This window comes from Eschrichtius robustus, chromosome 12, assembly GCF_028021215.1.
Source record: "Eschrichtius robustus isolate mEscRob2 chromosome 12, mEscRob2.pri, whole genome shotgun sequence".
In the NCBI taxonomy this organism is placed as follows: Eukaryota; Metazoa; Chordata; class Mammalia; order Artiodactyla; family Eschrichtiidae; genus Eschrichtius; species Eschrichtius robustus.
Window position 1 is genome coordinate 32,008,834 of NC_090835.1, and position 25,728 is coordinate 32,034,561.

The 25,728-nt window shown below is 35.1% G+C and overlaps 1 protein-coding gene across 1 annotated transcript in view; it reads left to right on the forward strand.

Annotated features, from left to right (window-relative positions):
- Nucleotides 1-25,728, forward strand: part of DNAH12 (dynein axonemal heavy chain 12) — a 219,539-nt gene that overhangs the window by 55,673 nt on the left and 138,138 nt on the right. Inside the window, exons 12-17 of the mRNA XM_068557202.1 lie at nucleotides 328-463; nucleotides 6,044-6,169; nucleotides 7,101-7,235; nucleotides 7,569-7,762; nucleotides 8,775-9,018; nucleotides 25,434-25,619. Coding sequence (XP_068413303.1) covers nucleotides 328-463; nucleotides 6,044-6,169; nucleotides 7,101-7,235; nucleotides 7,569-7,762; nucleotides 8,775-9,018; nucleotides 25,434-25,619 — 1,021 coding nt within the window. The remainder of the gene's footprint in view (nucleotides 1-327; nucleotides 464-6,043; nucleotides 6,170-7,100; nucleotides 7,236-7,568; nucleotides 7,763-8,774; nucleotides 9,019-25,433; nucleotides 25,620-25,728) is intronic.

Below are 25,728 nucleotides of genomic sequence, written 5' to 3' on the forward strand. Positions count from 1 at the left end.
TACAAATATGGAAGCTAAACCTATGAGATTTACATAAGTTCTCAAAGCTAGTAGCAGCTGAGGCAGGATTTAGACATAGGGCTGCTTGATCCAAAGCATGCTCTATGTCACACAGAAAATGTTACCTTAATTTTATAGATTTTATAGATGTATGATGTATCCTGAGTTATGTCAGATAAGTTATGCTTAAATATTTTAAGATATCTTAGTGAATTAACCAATTTTTTTAGGATCACAGCTCCTATTTTATAGTAATCATAATAAAATTTATTTAGTGTGATATAGCATTAATTACTCTAACTATAATAAAGCAGGGTATTATGTCAGTATTTGCAGTGAATTTGAAGCAATTAAAGAGCATGCATTAAAAGTCCCTGAGACAACAGAAGAGATGATGGAGCTCATATCTTATGTAGAAAAAGCCCGGACTGTAAGAATTCATGAGTTGGTTTCACGGATCAAGGTAAGAATTTTTAAATTTACATATTTTAAAATATTTTTTTCATTGTGAAATATGATAAACATATTGGAAGTGTATAAAACATATAGTTAAACAAAGTTATAAAGTGAACACCTATGTTGCCACCACCAAGGTCAAGAAATAGGGTATTGCCAGCACCCTAGAAACCCTCTGTGTATGACTATCTGACCATAACTACTTCCCTTCCTTTACCTCCTAGAGGTGTTGACTTGGTTTCTACAGTAATCTTTTTTATTTTTCTTTAGTTCCACCATGTGTGCATCCTTAACAAAGGTTTAAAAAAATATTTTCTTTTATAGTTTCTACATTTAGTAGTATATATGCTTATGCTTTCCCCACCACAAGGTTATATACCTATTCACCTATATTGTACTCTAATTTTTGTTTAAAAATGTGAAATATAGGGACTTCCCTGGCGATCCAGTGGTTAAGACACCACGCTTCCACCGCAGGGGGCATGGGTTTGATCCCTGGTCGGGGAACTAAGATGTCACATGCCGGACGGCACGGCCGAAAGGAAAAAAAAAAAAAGTAAAATACAACACACACCAAAAATTGCATAAAACATAAATTGTACAATTTAAAATGTTATAAAGTAAACATCCAGTAATTATCATCCAGGGAAAGAAATAGAACCTTGTCAACACCCTAGAAGCCCATTACAATCTCCTGTCTTTTTCTGGATGTGAACACTATCCTGACTTTTATAGTAGTCATTTCCTGCTCTTCTTTGTAGTTTTACCATCTAAATATGCATTCCTAATCAATATAGCTAATTTTTGTTTCATTTTGATCTTTATATAAATAGAATCATACTATTTCTATTCTTTTGTGTCTTGTCAACATTATGTTAGTAATGTCATTGTTCCTTAACTTTCATTTATTTTCATTGATGTCTGGTATTCATATTATATAACCATAGAATAATTTATTATTTTAATTTTACTGTTCTGGATAGTTGGGTTGTTTCTACTTTTGCTACTAAAAGCAATGCTTCTGGGAACATTTCTGTATGTGTACGCTGGTGCGTATATTCATGCATTTCTTCCAGGTGTTATAAGATATACTTATTTTCACCTTTACTAGCTAAGGCAAAACTCTTTTCTAAAGTAGTTCCAATTTTATACTCCTATCAGCAGTGTTTAAGAGTCCTGTTGTTTGATATCCTTATCCATACCTGCTATTGTGAGATATTTAAAATTTTGCCAGTCTGTTGGGTAGAGGTTACTGTATTTTTAATTTGCATTTTCCTGAAAACAAATGAACAGAACACTTTTCATATGCTTATTGACCGTTTGGAGCTCCTCTTTTGTGAAATACTAGTATTCGTTTTTTAAAAAAATTAAAAGAAAATTGTATTTTTAAATTTTTATTTATCTATTTATTTATATTTAAAATTGAAGTATAGTTGATGTACAATGTTATATAAGCTACAGGTGTACAATATAGTGATGCACAATTTTTAAAGGTTATGTTCCATTTATAGTTATTATAAAATATTGGCTCTATTCCCTGTGTTGTACAATATATCCTTGTGGCTTATTTTATGCATAATAGTTTGTATCTCTTAATCCCATACCCCTATAATGCCTCTCCCCCTCCCCCCTCCCCACTGGTAACCACTGGTTTGTTCTCTAAATCTGTGAGTCTGTTCCTTTTTTTGTTGTATTCACTAGTTTGTTGTATTTTTTAGATTCCACATATAAGTGATATCATTCAGTATTTTTCTTTCTCTATCTGGCTTTCTTCCTCTCTATTTCACTTAGCATAATACCCTCCAAGTCCATCCACATTGTTACAAATGGGAAAATTTCATTCTTTTTTATGGCTGTGTAGTATTTCACTCCAGTACATGTCTTTTACCCATTTTTCTTTTGGGTTGTGTGTCCTTTTCTAATTGATTTATAGTAGTTTTTTTAAAAATTGTGATAAGATATACATAACATAAAGTTTACCATCTTTACCATTTTTAAGTGTATAGTTCAGTGTAGTAGTTTTTTTTTTTTTTTTAATAAATTTATTTATTTATTTATCTATCCTTGGCTGTGTTGGGTCTTCGTTTCTGTGCGAGGGCTTTCTCTAGTTGTGGCAAGCGGGGGCCACTGTTCATCGCGGTGCGCGGGCCTCTCACTATTGCGGCCTCTCCTGTTGTGGAGCACAGGCTCCAGATGCGCAGGCTCAGTAGCCGTGGCTCACGGGCCCAGCCGCTCTGCAGCATGCGGGATCTTCCCAGACCAGGGCTCGAACCCGTGTCCCCTGCATTGGCAGGCAGATTCTCAACCACTGTGCCACCAGGGAAGCCCCCAGTGTAGTAGTTTTGAATATATTATTGATAAATATCCTTTCCTTCACTCTGTAATTTATTTCAGTTTTTAATGGTGTTTTGATGAATGGCAGTTCTTAATTTTAATGTAGTCAAATGGAGCAATTTTTTTTTTTTTTTTTTTTTTTTACAGCTAGTGCTTTCTGTGTCTTGTTTAAGAAATCCTTTTCTACCCAGGGTCATCAAGATTTTTTTCTTGTGTCCTTTTCTGGAAGCTGTTTAGTTTTGCCTTTCAGGTTTAGATTTTCAGTCTTCCTGAATTTTATTTCTGTGAATGATGTGAGGTCCTATTTAATTACTTTTTCATATGCATGAGCAGTTACATATTTATTGAAGAGACTATACTTTCCACACTGCTCTGCAGTGCCATCTCTATTATATATCAAGTGTCCCTATATGTGCAGATCTGTTTTAAGACATTCTATTCTGTTTTATTGGCCTTTTGTCTATCCTTGTATCAATACCACACTGACTTAATTACAACAGCTTAATTGTAATAGCAATAATAATTCTTGATACCCGGTAGAGCATGTCCTCCCACTCTATTCTTCATCAAGTTTCTTGTTTGTTCTTGGCTATTAGTATTTTCATATAAATTTTAGAATTAGATGATCACAGCCCATAAAATAACGTTTTGGGATTTTCATTGAGATTGCATAAAATTGATAATAAATGTAGAGAATTAGCATCTTTCCAATATAAATTTTAGAATCAGTTTTTCACATTCCACAAAAGTCTGTTGGAATTTTGATTAGAAATGCATTAAATAGATGGAGAGAATCGGTACATACACTGTGGAGTCTTCCAGTTCATCATATATCTTTTATTCATTTACCTCTTCTTTAACATCTCTTAATATTTTATAATTTTCTCTGTAGAGGTCGTGCACATCTTTTGTTAGTTATATTTTCAGGTACTTGATAGCTTTTAATGTTATATTAAATTATATCTTAAATTTTTCATCTTATCTTAGTTACTTGAATACAAAAATACAATTAACTTATATTAATAGACTTTAACAAAAATAGTTTTAGATTTACAAAAAAACCTAGTAGATAGCACAGAGAGTCCCCATATTACACACACATCCTCACACACTCAATTTTCTCATTATTAACATCTTACACTAATATGGTACGTTTGTTATAATTAATAAACCAATATTGATATATTATCAACTAACGTCCATAGTTTATTCAAATTTCCTTATTTTTTACTGAAAGCCCTTTTTCTATCTCAGGAACTCATCTGAGATACCACATTGTATCTAGTTGTCATGTCTCCTTAGGCTTCTCTTGGCTCTGAGAATTTCTTAGACTTTCCTTGCTTTTGATGTTCTTGATAGTTTTGAGAAGTAGGAATTTGTCTGATATTTTTCTCATGATTAGAACGGGGTAGTCGGTTTTTTGGAGGAGAATCACAAAGGAAAAGTGCCATTTTCATCACATCATCTCAAGGATACATATTATCAACATGGCATTTGATGTTGAGCTTGATCACCAGGCAGAAGTAGTGTTTATCATGTTTCTCCACTCTTTTCTCCCCCTTTCCATACCGTCTTCTTTGGAAGGAAGTCAACGTATGCATCCACACTTAAGAACCGGGGAGTTGTGCTTTCCTCCTTTAGAGTAGTGTAGCTACATTATTTATTTGGAATTATTCTGCATAGGAGACTTGTTTCTTCTCCCTTGCTTATTAATTTATTCAATCATTTATTTATATGAACTTATGGATATTTATTTTATACTTTGACTATTATATATTATAAAATTTATTTTTATATGCAAAGTAGTAGCTATCACTAAATTTTTTCTTAATTAAAATTTTTTTATCTAAATATCTTAACTTTAAAATTTATATGTTTTTTTTTTCTCTTTTTACTTTTAACAGTTTATCCGAAGATTCTTTTGGAATGTCTACATATACTATTTTATAACTAGTAGTTAATGACAGTTTTGGTTTTGTCCTTATCAAACATTACACATTTCCAAAACTTTATTTTCCTTGCTACAATGGACTGGTTAGGATCTTTAGTACAATGTTGGATAGAAGTCATCTTGTTCCCAGTCTCAAAGGGAAAGGCTTCAAGATTTCACTATTAAGTATGAAATTTGCTATAGTTTTGTTTTTTGTTTTTGCTATAGGTTTTTTATAGGTTCCCTTATCAGATTAGTAAATTCTCTTCTATGGGGGGCTGGGGAGGATACATTGGGAGATTGGGATTGACATATGCACACTACTATATATAAAATAGATAACTAATAAGAACCTACTGTATAGCACAGGGAACTCTACTCAGTACTCTGTAATGACCTATATGGGAATGGGATCTAAACAAGAGTGGATATATGTATATGTATAACTGATTCACTTTGCTGTACAGCAGAAACTAACAAAATATTATAAATCAATTATACTCCAATAAAAATTAAGTGAAAAACATTACTGTGAATGCATGTTGAATTTTATCTTTTTTTTTTTTTGCATCTGTTGGGGTGATCTTATGCTTTTTCTCCTTTAATCTATTAATATAATTAATTACATGAATCAGGTTTTATTAGGTTAATTTCTACATGCAACATAATACATATATGATGCATTCTGCATATTATATATATTATATACATATACAGCAAATATGTAAGCTATAGAGGGTAAAGATATTCAACTTCTCTATTCAGGTAAATCTATTGGTTTTAAAGGTTTCTATTTTGTTTTGTTTTGTTTTTGCCATTCACCCCTAAACTCTTTCTAGACAATTGCTGTATGCTAATGGTAGGCAAAAAAAGTGGTACTGTCACTGAAGATGCAAAACAAAATAAAAGATGCTAAAATCTTTGTCAACAAAGATTCAAAAATTAAATACATAAGAATAAAAAATGTAAAATCTTTTAAAAGAAAAAAATTTAAAGGGTTGCTGAACAAAAGCTGCATATTTGATCATCATTTTCAGTCATCTACATGGAGACTCAAGAGTACCTTTCTGTTAAGTCAACTGCAAGTGAAAACTTTAAAAAGCTTTATTTCTGGTATAAAAATCTGCAGTTTTGTGGTATGAAGCCAAATAAATAACCCTACAGTTATTAAAATACCCATGTGGTTTGGGTAATATGAAATATCAGTTAATAATCTGAGTCAGGTTGAAATTTGAAAGAGTATTAGAAATTGTTATTGGTTCTCTTTTTCATAATGCTTTAGATTTTCTATATGGTTTAATATATCTGGAGTTTCTTCTGTAGGAATCCAAACGCCGGCTGAGTTACTTTTTAGATGTATTTCTATTTCCTCCAGAAGACTTAGCTTTAAATTCAGCTGTCCTTATGTGGCCTTGGAAAATTAATCCCATCTTTGATGAAAATGATGAGGTGAATATATTTTTCAATATGTATTTTTGTATTATGATATTTTAAGCACAATGTTCATTTAATTTTCATACATACTTGCCATCTACCTTTAAAAAGTATCTTCATGTGTCAGTATGATTTTGGGGTTAGCAACATTTATGGCCCTGCAGGCTTAGGCTTAACCCACAGGTTGTAAAAAGTGGGACTGACATTAAAAAAGTCAGAACTATTTACAAATTAATAATAATAATTGTAAGCTCTGTGCTATTAAATAATTTAATACAAAAATCCCAGGTGCTCCTATTTTCCCCATTTCATAGATGAGAAAAATGAGTTTCAGAGAAGTTAAGTAACTTTCCCAGGAAGAAGTAGCAGATTCAGGATTTTATATAAGACTGAATATAGTTTCAGATTTTGAAAAAGTCCTAATGTAAACTAGTTTCTCCTAAATTGGGAAGTGAGATGGTACAGTAGTAATGAAAAGCATGGACTTCAGTTAGATAAGCCAGAGTTCTAATCCAGATTTTGACTTTTATGATTTTGTGACATTGGACATGCCTCTTAACCTCTATATGCTTAAATTTCTTCACCTCTGAAATGAGGATACTAATACTTGTGGTAATATAGGTAGAGTGTTTAATAAATCTTGACATAACAAGTGCTCAATATATGGTAGCTTTTATTATTTTCCCAGAATCTGTTAAATAGTTAAAGTATCTATTTAATAAATAAGAATTGTTACAGTCACTTCGGAGATATAGGAAAGTTTTTCTGTGTGGTTTTGTGGTTTATTATTCTTTTCATTTTTATATCAGTCAATGTTTTATTTTTGTACAATGTTTTATTTTTACTTCGCTGATTTTTTTGTTACTGTATAAAGCATTCGGATTTCTGATTTGATAATTCTTTGCTTTGTAACAAAATAGTTAACATGATTAATTTTTTTTTAAAGCTCCTTGAGAATGCTAAACATAAAAAAGAAAATGAGCTAATAGCAAAGAGAGAGAAACTGATTTTGGAAATAGAAAAGGAATCACGCCACATGGAAGAGTTTGCAGAATTTGCAGAACTGGACCACATGCAGCAGGTCTGATAAATATAGACAGTAGCTATGGCAAGCTGGTAGATTAATACAGGACATGTTTCTATAATATAGAAAAACCTGTGCTTACTAAGGCAAACAGAGGCCTGACTCTTAGGCCTGGGACTGCTGCTAATTATGTAATCTTTTTTGTGATTTAGTTTTCTATTTGTAAGATAGACATAACCATACTTTTTGCTTTGTGTCATGGTAATGTTGTGAAGTTGATGTTTAAAGTTGCTATATATATGCAAAGACATAGCCTATGCAGTATTATATAATTTTATTTTTATAACATTTCTTGGGTATTTCTTGAAATAAAAAATTATTTGCTTTCAGTATGTGACAGATGTAAGACAACTACAAAAACGTATTCAGGAATCTGAAGAAGCAGTTCAATTTATTAATAAAGAAGAGGAACTTTTCAGATGGGAATTGACAAAATATCCTGAACTGGATAAATTAAAAGTTAACATTGAGCCCTATCAGAAGTTTTTTAATTTAGTTTTGAAGTGGCAACGAACAGAAAAACGGTAATTTCTGGTAATGTAATAAAAAATTAAGCAAAGATATAAAAAGATTTATAAAATGTACATTGATTTTTGTTGTTGTTGTTGGCTAGGTGTTTAAAAGTAGGATTTATCTGTCCATTTGAAAGAAAAACCAAATATCATATAGGAGAAGCATCAAATGTTGCTAAGGCGCCACCTAGCCTTACTAATATAATATCTAAAGTCTCACTTGGGTTTTCCAGAGTTGATTCATTTTTTAATGCAATTAATTCATTTGACTCATTCATTTGACACTAAGAATTAGAAGTATGGAGTCAAATCAGCATTTTATTTGGATACTGTTAGTTGTCCATTTACAGTCTGATTCATATTTTTGCACATGCAGCATAGCTGAAATTGTGGTTTTAGTATTGTCTGTCATCATTCTATCTGTGTGACTGAGAAAAACTGTTAATTGCTCTTGTTCTCAGTTGTTTCTATTATGAAATGAAGGGCCTAGCCTAAAGAATCTCTAAGGCCTTTTCACACACCAAAAGTCTCTGAGTTTAATATTTTTTTAAATTAAAATATTCTATTTTTTTCACTTAATTTTAATTCTGTTTTTAATCATTCTTCCTTAGTCTTTTTTTTAAAATAAATTTATTTATTTATTTGTTTATTTTTGACTGTGTTGGGTCTTCATTGCTGCACGCGGGCTTTTTCTAATTGCGGCGAGCGGGGGCTACTCTTCGTTGTGATGTGCGGGCTTCTCATTGCGGTGGCTTCTCTTGTTGTGGAGCATGGGCTCTAGGCATGCGGGCTTCAGTAGTTGTGGCTCGTGGGCTCTAGAGCACAGACTCAGTGGTTGTGGCTTGCAGGCTCTAGAGCACAGACTCAGTAGTTGTGACGCACAGGCTTAATTGCTCCACGGCATGTGGGATCTTCCTGGACCAGGGGTCAAGCCCGTGTCCCCTGCATTGGCAGGCAGATTCCTAACCACTGCGCCACGAGGGAGGCCCCTCTGAGTTTAATATTACTTTTTCTTTCAATTCAGGTGGATGGATGGAGGGTTTTTGGACCTTAATGGGGAAAGCATGGAAGCTGATGTAGATGAATTTTCCCGAGAAATTTTTAAGACTCTGAAATTTTTCCAAACAAAGCAAAAGAAGGAATTACAAGAAAAAAGAAAGGCAGCAAAAAGACGATCTCTGGGAGAAGAGAAACTTGAAGAAGAACCAAAAGAGAATCCTACTATTACTATGTGCACTGCAGTAATGGAGCAGATAAAAGTTATTAAGGTATAAACACATTTAATGACATTTTTAAAAGCCCTGGTAGAGTTGTTTGCATCAAGTGCTAATGAAGAGAAATGGAAAAACTGGAAAGCAAAACCAAAGCTGAATCCAGAAAACTTGATCTATTTCTCAATACATGCTTCATTCTTTCCTGATGATGTCATCGAAATCAATCCCTTCATAGAACAATCCTTAACAAATAGAAAAGACTGTAATGACCAGTTACAATGATTTGAAGAGGATAAAAAATTACTAGAATAAACAAGTTAGCCTATACTATGGGCAGCAACCCAGGGTACCAATTAGCTGAGAAAGGTTTGGAGTCACACTTACCTAGGTTTATATCACAATTCTGTGCTTGGTAATCGCAATATGCCTCTTGTGCAAGATATTTAACTTCTCATACCTCAGTCACCTCATTTATAAATAGAGAATAATAACAGTTTTTGTGACAGTAAATAATACATCTAAGTTCCCAAGGCAGTACTGGCAGTGGTTCTAGTGGTAGTGCCAAGTTTCCACTGTCAGCATGCTCAGAGTGCAAACTCTGTTTTTCAACATTGTTCCTGTCTGTGTTTAGCACTCTCAGATATTCTATGAGCTGCCTGAAAAAATTTTTAAAGTAACTACTTAAAATTTTTTTCAATATTTAATACATTCGCATGGTTTAAAAATATAAAAAGATATACCTGAACGGTCTCCTTGCTATGTTTCTCACCTGTTATTAGGTTATCAATGTTACTACTTTCTGTTGTATACTTCAGAGTTTTTTTACATGTATAACAATGTGAATATATATTCTAATCCTTCCATCTTTTTACATAAAAATAGCATACTGAAAAAAAATAGCATATCGTTTATATTATTTCCCCCCTTTGTTTTAATTTATCTTGGAGACCTTTTCTTATTGTATATAGAGTTTTTTCATTCTTTTTTACACCTATAAATATTATATATTGGTGTAAAATTTCTGTGTGTGAAGGTGTGACTGTAACGTAAATTGCCAAAGAGTAAATTCCAGGTTAAAATCTACAGTTGAATTACCTTCTGTATGGGTTTTACCAGTATGTACTCTCACCAACCTTGACAACAGAATATCATCAAACTTGGGTGTTTGTTAATCTGCTAGAAGAATTTCATTTTTCTTATTACATAAAATGTTAAGCCTAAATTAATATATTTAAGAATATTTTGTATTTCTTTGCCTGTGAACTGTTTGGTCTTCTTGTCTATTTTTTAAATTGAATTAATGGTCTTTTCCTTACTGATTTCTAGTCCTAGAAACAGGACTAGGGAGATTAGGCTTTGTATGTTAATATTAATAGTATGTTAATATTTTATTGAAGATTTTTGAGATTATGTTCAGAAGTGATGTTGGTCTTAATTTTCTTTTCTTGTAATATCTTTGTCAGGTTTTGCTATCAGGATTATGTTGGCCTTATGAAACAGAAGGGAAGTTTTATCTCTATTTTCCAAAAGAGTTTTGTATAAAATTGTTTTTATCTCTTTCTTAAATATTTTAGAGAAGCGTTTGCCAGTGAAACCATTGACCTGGAGCTTCATGGGAGGGATTTTGAAAGCAGTTTTAATTTTTAAAATAGATATAGGAATATTCAGATTTGTGTTAATTTTGTGTCAATTTTGGTAAATTGTATTTTTCAAGGAATTTTTCCATTTTCTAAAGTTGTTAAATTTATTGCCATAGAGTTGCTCATAATATTTGTTTATTATCTTTTAATGTTGGTGGAATCTATAGGGATAACTCCTTTTTCATTCCAAATATTAATAATTTTTATTTTCTCTCTTTTTTCTTAATCAGCCTAGTTAGGGATTTAGTTATAGTTTATTGTTAACATTTAAGCCTTTGGTCATTTTTTAATTTATCTAAATGATATTCCTCCTTTCCTTTCTTATCAGCACCATCCATTATTCCTATCTTCATAGCAGTGCGTCATCATGTACTCTGAAAGTCATCTTGAGATGGAAGATAAACAAATTGTCCCACACCACTAGTAGTATCACTAAATTTTTTCCTTGCTATTTTCTTTTCATTTCTTTCCTTTTTTTGGCCGCAGCATGTGGAATCTTAGTTCCCCGACCAGGGATAGAACCCATGCCCTCTGCAGTGGAAGCACAGAGTCCTAACCACTGGACTGCCGGGGTATTCCCATCCTTGCTATTCTCTTCTTATTATTTTTAGCCTCTTAATGTTGGAAAGTCTTAGGGCTAAGTCAGTGGTCCTTTTCTTTCTCTACCCTCACTGTCTTGATGATTTCATCAATCTCATCAATCAATCTCATCAAAAATATAGGTGACTTTAAATACCATCTATATGCTAGCAACTCCCAAATGTTTAACTCCAGTCCAGACCTTTCTCCCAAACCCAAGATTCATATCTACAACTTCCTACTTGTAATCTTCCCTTGGATGTCCAATACACATGGCAAACTCAAAATTCATTTTTCCCAGTGACACCAATCTGGTCCAACCTACATCTTCTTTTACATGGATTTCTACAAAAAGGTCCTGTTGGGACTCCCTGCTTCTACCTTTGCCCCAACCCCTACCCCATTATCTATTTAAAATGTAGGGACTAGGGACTTCCCTGGTGGTGCAGTGGTTGGGAGTCCGCCTGCCAGTGCGGAGGACGTGGGTTCAAGCCCTGGTCCAGGAGGATCCCACATGCTGCGGAGCAGCTGGGCCCGTGCACCGCAACTACTGAGCCTGCTGCCTAGCGACCGTGCTCCGCAACAAAAGAAGCCACCGCGGTGAGGGGCCCGCATACCACCGCAGCAGCAAAGACCCAACGCAGCCAAAAATAAATAAATAAATAAATAAATTTTAAAAATATATATATAGCAACTAGAGTAAACTTAAGTCTATGGTTCTCCAATTTTAAAAAAATTACCTTATTAATTATTATTTACAAAAAATGAAAACGTGACTGTCATACAAAAATAAAAATGAACATATGTCAAATATTTTATTCTATTTATTAATTAATGGGAGAACCACTAAGGTGGTAAGGCTGGTTCAAAGAACATTTGATGGGCTGAGTATTTACAGACAATTTAGTAAAGGAATGTTGGCAAAAGATTGCTAATATTGATATAAGGCTGGTTAATGTCAGACAGGACAATAAACTGTAACATTTGGAATTATCCTTCTTATTAGACAGAAATTACTTGCATTTCTGCTGGTCAAATCTACAAGTTAACATGTAATTTCTCAGTCTGGGACTTCAAGTAGTAAACAGTGAGTTGAACAAAATACACTCTTTAAACGTTAAATTTTCCTTAGGTGGCCCTGTACCCCACATGGCATTGAAAGGACATACCACCTCCCTCTTTTTGCTTTTTCTCCCCAAGTTTTTAAATAATTTTTATTAACATCTGCTGTAAAACCTAAAATTTGGGGAAACAGTGCTCTATAATATGGTACTGGAAACAAAGTCATTGCTGGGTAATGTTGGTTGTTTGCTTTCTTTTTTTAAATTATTTTATTTTATTTTAATTTATTTTTTTATATAGCAGGTTCTTATTACTTATCTATTTTATACATATTAGTGTAGATATGTCAATGCCAATCTCCCGGTTCATCCCACCACTCCCCCTTACGCCCCTTGGTGTTCATACGTTTGTTCTCTACATCTCTATCTCTATTTCTGCCTTGCAAACCAGTTCATTTGTACCATTTTTCTAGAATCCACATATATGTGTTAATATACGATATTTTTCGCTTTCTGACTTACTTCACGCTGTATAATAGTCTCTAGGTCCATCCACGTCTCTACAAATGACCCAGTTTCGTTCCTTTTTATGGCTGAGTAATATTCCATTGTATATATGTACCACATCTTCTTTATCCATTTGTCTGTCGATGGGCATTTCGGTTGCTTCCATATCCTGGCTATTGTAAATAGTGCTGCAATGACATTGGAGTGCATGTGTCTTTTTGAATTATGGTTTTCTCAGGGTATATGCCCAGTAGTGGGATTGCTGGGTCATATGGTAATTCTAGTTTTAGGTTTTTTGGGGTTTTTTTTTGCTTTTTTAACATCTTTATTGGAGTATAATTGCTTTACAATGGTGTGTTAGTTTCTGCTTTATAACAAATTGAATCACTTATACATATACATATGTTCCCATATCTCTTCCCTCTTGCGTCTCCCTCCCTCCCACCCTCCCTATCCCACCCCTCTAGGTGGTCACAAAACACCGAGCTGATCTCCCTGTGCTATGCGGCTGCTTCCCACTAGCTATCTCTTTTACGTTTGGTAGTGTATATATGTCCATGCCACTCTCTCACTTTGTCACAGCTTACCCTTCCCCCTCCCCATATCTCCAAGTCCATTCTCTAGTAGGTCTGTGTCTTTATTCCCGTCTTACCCCTAGGTTCTTCATAACCTTTTTTTTTTTTTCTTAGATTCCATATATATGTGTTAGCATACGGTATTTGTTTTTCTCTTTCTGACTTACTTCACTCTGTATGACAGACTCTAGGTCCATCCACCTCACTACAAATAACGCAATTTCGTTTCTTTTTATGGCTGAGTAATATTCCATTGTATATATGTGCCACATCTTCTTTACCCATTCATCTGTCAATGGACACTTAGGTTGCTTCCATGTCGATGGCTATTGTAAATAGAGTTGCAATGAATATTGTGGTACATGACTCTTTTTGAATTCTGGTTTTCTCAGGGTATATGCCCAGTAGTGGGATTGCTGGGTCGTATGGTAGTTCTATTTTGAGTTTTTTAAGGAACCTCCATACTGTTCTCCATAGTGGCTGTATCAATTTACATTCCCACCAACAGTGCAAGAGGGTTCCCTTTTCTCCACACCGTCTTCAGCATTTATTGTTTGTCGAATTTTTGATGATGGCCATTCTGACTGGTGTGAAGTGATACCTCATTGTAGTTTTGATTTGCATTTCTCTAATGATTAGTGATGTTGAGCATCCTTTCATGTGTTTGTTGACAATCTGTATATCTTCTTTGGAGAAATGTCTATTTAGGTCTTCTGCCCATTTTTGGATTGGGTTGTTTGTTTTTTTTATATTGAGCTGCATGAGCTAGTTGTAAATTTTGGAGATTAATCCTTTGTAAGTTGCTTCATTTGCAAATATTTTCTCCCATTCTGAGGGTTGTCTTTTCATTTCGTTTATGGTTTCCTTTGCTATGCAAAAGCTCTTAAGTTTCATTAGGTCCCATTTGTTTATTTTTGTTTTCATTTCCATTTCTCTAGGAGGTGGTCAAAAAGGATCTTGCTGTGATTTATGTCATAGAGTGCTCTGCCTATGTTTTCCTCTAAGACTTTGATAGTGTCTGGCCTTACATTTAGGTCTTTAATCCATTTGGAGTTTATTTTTGTGTATGGTGTTACGGAGTGTTCTAATTTCATTCTTTTACATGTCCCTGTCCAGTTTTCCCAGCACCACTTTTTGAAGAGGCTGTCTTTCCTCCATTGTATACTCTTGCCTCCTTTATCAAAGATAAGGTGACCATATGAGCGTGGGTTTATCTCTGGGCTTTCTATCCTGTTCCACTGATCTATATTTCTCTTTTTGTGTCACTACCATACTGTCTCGATTACTGTAGCTTTGTAGTATAATCTGAAGTCAGGGAGCCTGATTCCTCCAGCTCCATTTTTCTGTCTCAAGATTGCTTTGGCTATTTGAGGTCTTCTGTGTCTCCATACAAATTGTGAAATTTTTTGTTCTAGTTCTGTGGAAAATGCCATTGGTAGCTTGAAAGGGATTGCATTGAATCTGTAGATTGCTTTGGGTAGTATAGTCATTTTCACAATGTTGATTTTTCCAGTCCAAGAACACGGTATATCTCTCCATCCATTTGTAGCATCTTTAATTTCTTTCATCAGTGTCATAGTTTTCTGCAAATCAGGTCTTTTATCTCCTTAGGTAGGTTTATTCCTAGGTATTTTATTCTTTTTCTTGCAGTGGTAAATGAGAGTGTTTCCTGAACTTCTCTTTCAGATTTTTCATCATTAGTGTATAGGAATGCAAGAGGTTTCTGTGCATTAATTTCGTATCCTGCTACTTTACCAAATACATTGATTAGCTCTAGTAGTTTTCTGGTAGCATCTTTAGGATTCTCTATGTATAGTATCATGTCATCTGCAAACAGTGACAGACTTACTTCGCCTTTTCCGATTTGGATTCCTTTTATTTCTTTTTGTTCTCTGATTGCTGTGGCTAAAACTTCCAAAACAATGTTGAAGAATACTGGTGAGAGTGGACAACCTTGTCTTGTTCCTGATCTTAGAGGAAATGGTTTCTTCAGTTTTTCACCATTGAGAACGATGTTGGCTGTGGGTTTGTCATATATGGCCTTTTTTATGTTGAGGTAAGTTCCCTCTATGCCTATTTTCTGGGGGTTTTATCATAAATGGGTGTTGAATTTTGTCAAAATCTTTTTCTGCATCTATTGAGATGATCATATTGTTTTTCTCCTTCAATTTGTTAATATGGTTTATCACATTGATTGATATGCGTATATTGAAGAATCCTTGCATTCCTGGGATAAACCCCACTTGATCACGGTGTATGATCCTTTTAATGTGTTGTTGGATTCTGTTTGCTAGTATTTTGTTCAGGATTTTTGCATCTATATTCATCAGTGATATTGGTCTGTAATTTTCTTTTTTTGTAGTATCTTTGTCTGGTTTTGGTATCAGGGTGATGGTGGCCTCGTAGAATGAGTTTGGGAGTGTTCCTTCCTCTGCAATTTTTTGGAAGAGTTTGAGAAGGATGGGTGTTAACTCTTCTCTAAATGTTCGATAGAATTCACCTGTGAAGCCATCTGGTCCTGGATTTTTGTTTGTTGGAAGATTTTTAATCACAGTTTCAATTTCATTACTTGTGATTGGTCTGTTCATATTTTCTATTTCTTCCTGGTTCAGAGTTGGAGGGTTATACCTTTCTAAGAATTTGTCCATTTCTTTCAGGTTGTCCATTTTATTGGCATAGAGTTGCTTGTAGTAGTCTCTTAGGATGCTTTGTATTTCTGTGGTGTCTGTTGTAACTTCTCCTTTTTCATTTCTAATTTTATTGATTTGAGTCCTCTCCCTCTTTTTCTTGATGAGTCTGGCTAAAGGTTTATCAATTTTGTTTACCTTCTCAAAGAACCAGCTTTTAGTTTTATTGATATTTGCTATTGTTTTCTTTGTTTCTATTTCATTTATTTCTGCTCTGATCTTCATGATTTCTTTCCTTCTGCTAACTTTGGGTTTTGTTTGGTCTTCTTTCTCTAGTTCCTTTAGGTGTAAGGTTACATTGCTTATTTGAGGTTTTTCTTGTTTCTTGAGGTAGGCTTGTATAGCTATAAACTTCCCTTTTAGAACTGCTTTTGCTGCATCCCATAGGTTTTGGATCATCGGGTTTTCATTGTCATTTGTCTCTAGGTATTTTTTGATTTCCTCTTTGATATCTTCAGTGATCTCTTGCTTATTTAGTAACGTATTGTTTAACCTCCACGTGTTTGTGTTTTTTACGTTTTTTCCCCTGCAATTGATTTCTAATCTCATAGCGTTGTGGTCTGAAAAGATGCTTGATATGATTTCAGTTTTCTTAAATTTACCAAGGCTTGATCTGTGACCCAAGATGTGATCTATCCTGGGAATGATCCATGTGCACTTGAGAAGAAAGTGTAATCTGCTGTTTTGGGATGGTATGTCCTATAAATATCAATTAAATCTATCTGGTCTATTGTGTCATGTAAAGCTTGTGTTTCCTTATTAATTTTCTGTCTGGATGATCTGTCCATTGGTGTAAGTGAGGTGTTAAAATCCCCCACTCTTATCATGTTACTGTCAATTTCCTCTTTTATAGCTGTTAGCATTTGCCTTATGTATTGAGGTGCTCCTATGTTTGGTGCATATATATTTATAATTGCTATGTCTTCTTCTTTGATTGTTCCCTTGATCATTATGTAGTGTCCTTCCTTGTCTCTTGTAACATTCTTTATTTTAAAGTCTATTTTCTCTGATATGAGAATTGCTACTCCAGCTTTCTTTTGATTTCCATTTGCATGGAATATCTTTTTCCATCCCCTCACTTTCAGTCTGTATGTGTCCCTAGGTCTGAAGTGGGTCTCTTGTAGACAGCATATATATATGGGTCTTGTTTTTGTATCCATTCAGCGAGCCTGTGTCTTTTGGTTGGAGCATTTAATCCAATCTCATTTAAGGTAATTATCGACATGTATGTTCCTATTACCATTTTCTTAATTGTTTTGGTTTGTTTTTTAGGTCCTTTGCTTCTCTTGTGTTTCCCACTTAGAGAAGTTCCTTAAACATTTGTTGTAGAGGTGGTTTGGGCGGTGCTGAATTCCCTTAGCTTTTGCTTGTCTGTAAAGCTTTTGATTTCTCCATCGAATCTGAATGAGATCCTCGCTGGGTATAGTAATCTTGGTTGTAGGTTCTTCCCTTTCATCACTTTAAATACATCATGCCACTGCCTTCTGGATTGTAGGGTTTCTGCTGAGACATCAGCTGTTAACCTTATGGGAGTTCCCTTGTATGTTATTTGTCGTTTTTCCCTTTTTGCTTTTAATTTTTCTTTGTCTTTCATTTTTGTCAGTTTGATTACTATGTGTCTCAGAGTGTTTCTCCTTGGGTTTATCCTGCATGGGACTCTCTGCACTTCCTGGAATTGGGTGTTTATTTCCTTTACCATGTTATGGAAGTTTTCGACTATAATCTCTTCAAATATTTTCTCAGGTCCTTTCTCTCCTCCTTCTGGGACCCCTATAATGCGAATGTTGTTGCATTTAATGTTGTCCCAGAGGTCTCTTAGGCTGTCTTCATTTCTTTTCATTCTTTTTTCTTTATTCTGTTCCACGGCAGTGAATTTAACATTCTGTCTTCCAGGTCATTTATCCGTTCTTCTGCCTCAGTTATTCTGCTATTGATTCCTTGTAGTGCGTTTTTTTAAAATTTATTTATTTTATTTATTTATTTTTGTCTGTGTTGGGTCTTCGTTGCTGCATGCGGGCTTTCTCCAGTTGTGGCAAGCGGGGGCTACTCTTCATTGTAGTGCACGGGCTTCTCATTGTGGTGGCTTCTTTTGTTGCGGAGCACGGGCTCTATGTTTGAGGGCTTTAGTAGTTGTGGCACGTGGGCTTAGTAGTTGTGGCTCGTGGGCTCTAGAGCACAGGCTCAGTTGTTGTGGTGCATGGGCTTAGTTGCTCCGCAGCATGTGGGATCTTCCCGGACCAGGGCTCGAACCCATGTCCCCTGCATCGGCAGGCGGATTCTTAACCACTGTGCCAACCAGGGAAGCCCCTTTCAGGTGCATTTTTCATTTCAGTTACTGTATTGTTCATCTCTGTTTGTTTGTTCTTTAATTCTTCTAGATCTTTGTTAAACATTTCTTGAATCTTCTCGATCTTTGCCTCCATTCTTTTCCCGAGGTCCTGGATCATCTTCACTATCATTATTCTGAATTCTTTTTCTGGAAGGTGGCTTATCTCCACTTCATTTAGTTGTTTTTCTCGGGTTTTATCTTGTTCCTTCATCTGGTACATGGTCCTCTGCCTTTTCATTTTGTCTATCTTTCTGTGAATGTGGTTTTCATTCCACAGGCTGCAGGATTGTAGTTCTTGCTTCTGCTTTCTGCCATCTGGTGTACGAGGCTATCCAGTTGATTGCTTTCATATCTGAATAAAAACTGTTATGTACTTATTATTTTATCATTAGTTTACTATCTTTTTCTTTGTTATTGGCTTGAATTTTTAATGATAGATTTATTGAGATATAATTCACATATAAAAGTTCACCTTCTAAATTATGCAGTTCAGTGGTTTCTTAGAATATTGACAGAGTTGTGTGATCATCACCACTATCTAATTTTAGAACAACTTCCTTACTCCAAAAAGTAAGCCCATGACCATTAGTAGTCACTCTCCATTCCCTCCTCCTCCCAGGCCCTGGTGTCCTATGAATCTACTTTCTGTCTCTATGGATTTATGAATTCCATACATTTCATATAAATAGAATCATGTTGTTATATGGCCTTGGTGACTGACTTCTTTCTCCCTAGCATGTTTTCAAGGTTAATCCATGTGGTAATATGCCTCATACTCCATTCTTTTTTTTTTCCTTTTTTAAATATTTATTTATTTGGCTGCGCTAGGTCTTAGTTGCGGCATGTGGGATCTAGTTCCCTGATCAGGAATTGAGCCTGAGCCCCCTGCATTGGGAGTGCGGAGTCTTAAGCATTGGACCGCCAGGGAAGTCCCCATTCTTTTTTATTGATAAATAATATTCCATTATATGGATATACCACATTTTGTTTATCCATTCATCACTTAATGGACATTTGTGTTGTTTCCACTTTTTAGCCATTATGAGTAATGTTGCTGTTAGTACTCATGTACAAATTTTTGTGTGGTCATATGTTTCACTTGATTTGGGTGTATACGTAGAAGTGGCATTGCAGGGTCTCATGGTAATTCTATGTTTAACTTTTTAAGGAACTGCAGACTGTCTTCCGAAGTGGCTGCACTGTTCCCACTTGAAATGCATGGGGGTTCCAGTTTGTCTACATCCTTGCCAACTTGTGATTGTCCATCTTTTTGATTATGGCCATCCCAATGTGTGTGAAGAGGTGTCTCATTTTGGTTTTGATTTGCATTTACCTGATAACTAATGATGCTGAGCATCTTTTCATATGCATATTGGCCATTTCTATGTTTTCTATGGAGAAGTGTGTGTTCAGATCCTTTGCCCATTTATTTTTATTTATTTTTTTTAAAGGTTTTTTAGTGACAAGCTCATTCTTTTTTTTTTTTTTTTTAAGGTGTAGGCTTATTTATTTATTTATTTTTGGTTGTGTTGGGTCTTCGTTTCTGTGCGAGGGCTTTCTCTAGTTGCAGCAAGCGGGGGCCACTCTTCATCGCAGTGCGCGGGCCTCTCACCATCACGGCCTCTCTTGTTGCGGAGCACAGGCTCCAGATGTGCAGGCTCAGTAATTGTGGCTCACGGGCCTAGTTGCTCTGCAGCATGTGGGATCTTCCCAGACCAGGGCTTGAACCCGTGTCCCCTGCATTGGCAGGCAGATTCTCAACCACTGCGCCACCAGGGAAGCCCCTTTGCCCATTTTTAAGTTGGGTTATTTATCTCTTTTTATTCAGTTGTACAAATTCTTTATATATTCTAGATACAAGTCGCTTATTAAATATAGATTAATTGATCAGAAGTGTGTGGGTTTATTTCTGGGCTTTCTATTCTGATCCATTGATCTATGTATCTGTTTTTGTGCCAGTATAATATTGTTTTGATTACTGTATCATTGTAGTATAGTTTGAAATCAGGGAGCATGATACCTTCAGCTTTTTTTTTTTTTTTTTGTATTTTTGACTGCGTTTTTTTTTTGGTCTTCATTGCTGTGTGCAGGCTTTCTCTAGTTGGCGGCAAGCAGGGGTTACTCTTCATTGCAGTGTGTGGGCTTCTCATTGCCATGGCTTCTCTTGTTGGGGAGCACAGGATCTAGGCATGCGGGCTTCAGGAGTTGTGGCACACAGGCTTAGTTGCTCCACGGCATGTGGGATTTTCCTAGACCAGGGCTTGAACTCATGTCCCCGGCATTGGCAGGCAGATTCTTAACCACTGTGCTACCAGGGAAACCCTGATAACCTTCAGCTTTGTTCTTCCTTCTCAAGATTGTTTTGGCTCTTCAGGATCTTTTGTATTTTCATACAAATTTTAGAATTATTTGTTCTAGTTCTGTGAAAAATGCTGCTGGTATTTTGATAGGAATTGCATTAAATCTAGATTGCCTTGGGGGCGGTATAGTTATTTAAACAATATTAATTCTTCCAATCTATGAGCATGGTATATCTTTCCATCTGTTTGTGTTGTCTTCAATTTCTTTTCTCAGTGTCTTGTAGTTTTATGAGTCCAGGTCTTTTACCTCCTTAATTAGATTTATTCTCAGGTATTTTATTCTTTTTGATATGATCGTAAGGGGGATTATTTTCTTAAATTCTTTTCCTGATAGTTCATTGTTAGTGTATAGAAATGCAACCTATTTCTGTATGTTAATTTTGTATCCTGTAACTTTACTGAATTCATTGATGAGTTCTAATAGTTTATTGGTGGCATGTTTAGGATTTTCTATGTCATTATCATGTCATCTGCAAATAGTGACAGTTTTATTCCTTCTGTTCCAATTTGGATTCCTTTTATTTCTTTTTCTTGTCTGATTGCTGAGGCTAGGACTTCCAATACTATGTTGAATAAAAGCAGTGAGAGTGAGCAGCCTTGTCTTGTTCCTGAACTTATGTTTTCAGCTCTTCACCATTGAGTATGATGTTATCTGTGGGCTTGTCATATGACAAGAGGTATGATCCCTCTATATCCACTTTGTTGAGAGTTTTTATTATAAAAAGATGTCGAATTTTGTCAAAAGCTTTTTCTGCATCTATTGAGATAATCATATGATTTTTATTCTTTAATATGGTGTATCACATTGATTGATTTGCAGATATTGAATCATCTATGCATCCTTGGGATAAATCCCACTTGATCATGATGTACGATTCTTTTAATTAATTGTTGGATTTAGTTTGCTAATATTTTGTTGAGGATTTTTGCATCTATGTTCATCAGTGATGTTTGCCTATAATTTTCTTTTTTTGTGTTGTCTTTGATTTTGGTATCCAGGTGGTGCTGATCTTGTTGTATGAGTTTGGAAGCATTCCTTTCTCAGCAAATTGTTTGGAATAGTTTCAGGAAGGGCAGTCCTTCTTTAATTGTTTGATAGAATTCACCTGTGAAGCCATCTGGCCTGGACTTTTGTTTGTTAGGCATTTTTTATTATTAATTCAATTTCATTCCTGGTAATCAGTCTATTCATATTTTCTGTTTCTTCCTGATTCAGTCTTGGAAGATTTTACATTTCTAGGAATTTATTAATTTTTTTCTAGGTTGTCTGTTTTAGTGGTGTATAATTGTTTGTATAGTCTCTTACAATCCTTTGTATTTCAGTGGTGTCAGTTGTAACTTCTCTTTCATTTCTGATTTTATTTATTTGGTCCTCTTTTTTTTTTTTTTTTTTTTTCTTAATGAGTCTGGTTAAAGGTTTATCAATTTTGTTTATCTTTTAAAAGTACCAGCTCTTAGTTTCATTGATCTTTTCTTTTTTCTTTTTAGTTTCTATTTTATTTATTTCCACTCTGGTCTTTATTATTTCCTTCCTTCTACTATCTTTGGGTTTTGTTTGTTTTTCTTCTCCTAGTTCCTTCAGGGTAAGGTTAGATTGTTTGAGAATTTTCTTGTTTCCTGAGGTGGGCTTGTTTGCTATAATCTTTCCTCTTAGAACTGCTTTTACTGTGTCCCATAGATTTTGGAATGTTATGTTTTCATTTGTCTCAAGGTATTTTTAAATTTTCTACTTGAGTTTTTCAGTGACCCAATGATTCTCTCTTTTTGTGTGTATCTGTTATATGTTTTTGGTTTGTGGTTACCAGGAAGTTCATATATAATAACAAACAGGTGTCTATTTTAAGTTGATTTCTTAAATTTGAACACCTTACGTTTTTACTAACCCTCCAAATGTTTTGTGCTTTTGATATCATATTTTACATCTTTTAATTTTTCCATAACTACTATTGTAGATATAGATGATTTTTACTACTTTTGTCTTTTAACATTCCTACTAGATTTATAAGTGGTTGATCCACTATTTTTACTCTATGTTTGCCTTTACCAGTGAGATTTTTCCTTTCACATTTTTTTATTTCTAGTTTTGGCCTTTTCCTTTTCCTTTAAGAAGTCCCTTTAACACTTCTTGTAAGGTCTGTTTTGTGGTGATAAACTCTTTTTGCTTTTTGCTTGTCTGTAAAACTCTTTATCTCTCCTTCAGAGATAAGATAAATTCGAAAGATAACCTTGCCAGGTAAAGTATTCTTGGTTGTAGTTTTTTCCTTTCATCATTTTGAATATATTGTTCCACTTCCTTCTGGCCTGAAAAGTTCCTGCTGAAATGTCTGCTGATAGTCTTATGGGAGTTCCTTTTTACAGTACATAACTAGTTGCTTTTCTCTTGCTGCTTTTCAGGTTCTCTCTTTATCTTTAATTTTTGTCATTTTAATTGTAATGTCATTTAAATATAATGTCATTTAATTATAATTAATTATAATGTGTACCTGTTTAGGTTCATCTTGTTTGGGATTCTCTGTGCTTCCTAGAGCAGGATGTTTGTTTCCTTCTCTAGGCTAGGGAAGTTTTCAGCTAATGTTTCCTCAGATAAGTTCTCTGCTCCTTTCTCTCAATTTTCCCCTTCTGGGACCCCTATAATGTGAAAGTGAGTACACTTGATATTGTCTCAGAAGTCTCTTAAACTATCCTCATTTTTTAAAATTCTTTTTTCTTTTTTTCTGTTCAGCTTGGATTATGTCTACCACTCTGTCCTCCAGATCACTGATCTGTTCTTCTATATTATTCTATCTGCTGTAGATTCCTTCTAGTGTGTTTTTCATTTTAGTTAATGTATTATTCAACTCTTATTTGTTCTTCTTTATATTTTCTAACTCTTAGTTGAAATTCTGTGTTCATCCATTCTTCTGAGTTCAGTGAGCACCTTTATGATTATTACCTTGAACTTTTTATTGGGTAGATTGCTTATTTGCATTTAATTTAGTTCTTTTTCTGAAGTTTTGTCTTGTTCCTTTGTTTGGAACATATTCCTCTTGCCTCCTCATTTTACCTAATTCCCAATGTTTATTTCTATATATTGGATAGGACTGTTATGTCTCTTGATCTTGGAGAAGTGACATTATATAGGAGACATCCTATGAGCTCAGCAGCACACTCCCTCCTGGCTACTAGACCTTATGCTCCAGGGGTGTCCTCTATTCATGCTGCATGCTCCCTTCTGTTGTGGAAGAGCTAACTGTTGAGGGCATATTGGTTGGTGGGGCTGGCCCTTGGCCTGTCTGGCTGTGATACTCTGACTCATGCAGTTGTTGTAGGTGCCCTGGTGGGCAGGGCAGTCTCCTGGTGAGGCTGACTGTGTAGCTGGGCAGTGCACCCTTTCGGGACCACAGGTGGGTGGGGCAGGCTCCCTGTGCATTTGACTATGTGGCCTGGTGGTGCAGAATTCCTGTGGGCCCTCTGGTGCACAGGGCAAGCCCCCAGCACTAATAGGCTAGAGGGAGGATTTCTAAATGGTGCTTGCCAGTGCTTGAGTCAGTCCAATAGAACAAGATCCCCAAAATGGCTACCACCAGCATCTCCATCCCCAGGAGGAGTCCCAGAGGCCTCCTGCCTCTCTGGTAGGCTCTCCAAGATCAGCAAGTGGGTCTGACACAGGTGACTTTCAAACTACTGCCTTTTTGCTGGGACTTGGACCATGTGAGATTTTGCTGTGCCCTTTAAGAGTGGAGTCTTTTTCCTATAGCCCTCCATTTCTCCTGAATGGAATCCGCACTGGTTTTCAAAGCCAGACGTTCTGGGGGCTTGTCTTCCCAGTGCAAGACCTCCAGGATAGGGAGGCCAACATGGGTCTCAGACCTCTTGCTCCTCAGAGAGGACCTCTGCAGTGGTGACGTCCTTTTCATTTGTGTGTCACCAACCTTAGAGTTTGGCTCCTGACAAGATTGCATCTCCACTTCCCTACCCATCTTATTGTCACTCCTTCTTTATATCTGTCATTGTGGAAAATCTTTTCTGCTAGTCTTCAGGTCATTCTCATAGATAGTTGCTGTATAAAGTAATTGTAATTTTGTGCTGTGCTCATAGGAGGAGGTGAATTCAGGATCTTGCGACTCTGGCATCTTGATCCCCCTCCTCCCCCATATCTTTTATTTATTTATATTATCTCAGTGGCTGAGACACTCAATACAGTGTTGATTAGAAGTATTAATAATGGGTATACTTATCTTGTTCCTGATTTTAAAGGAAATGTTCTAATGTCAGTATCGAAAGTGATGAACTAAGTGTTTTTGGTGAATATTTAATTTTTATTTCCACACAGTTACATTTTGGCATTTTGTTGCAGGCTTTTCCCCATTTATGTTTTGTGTGTGTATTTATAACTATATATTATATTATGTTGTGTTATAGTATATTTTTCTCCATATAATATATAGAATAAACTTAACTTTGTATTTCCATAATAATAATATAACAGTTTTAATTACTGTAGTTTTATCATATACTTTAATATCTTATAGAACATTTATAACCCTCCTTTTTCTTACTCTTATAGTTTTCCTGGCTATTTCTACATGTTTATTTGTGCAGATGAACTTTAGAATAATTTTGTTACTTTTTCTCCCCTTCCAAATCTAATCGGGATTTTGATTGGACTCATTAAGTATATTACCTAATTTCAAGTGTATGTGTATGGAATTCAAATGAGTGACTCATTATTGTTTCTATTTTCACCATTAGGAATACATCCCTACTGTCTCCATCCTGTGCAATCCAGGAATGAGAACACGTCACTGGAAGCAGTTAACAGAAATTGTAGGCTATGACTTAACTCCAGATTCTGGAACTACAATGAGGAAAGTTTTAAAATTAAACCTTACACCATACTTGGAAAAATTTGAAGTTATAAGTGCAGGTGCAAGCAAGGTAAATATGAAGATCAACTGAACTACTTTATTTGATGAGTTTGTTAATTAAATAATCATAGTTTTTGTTGTGGTTGAATGTATAGTACTGGCTAGCAGTGGGAGGAGAT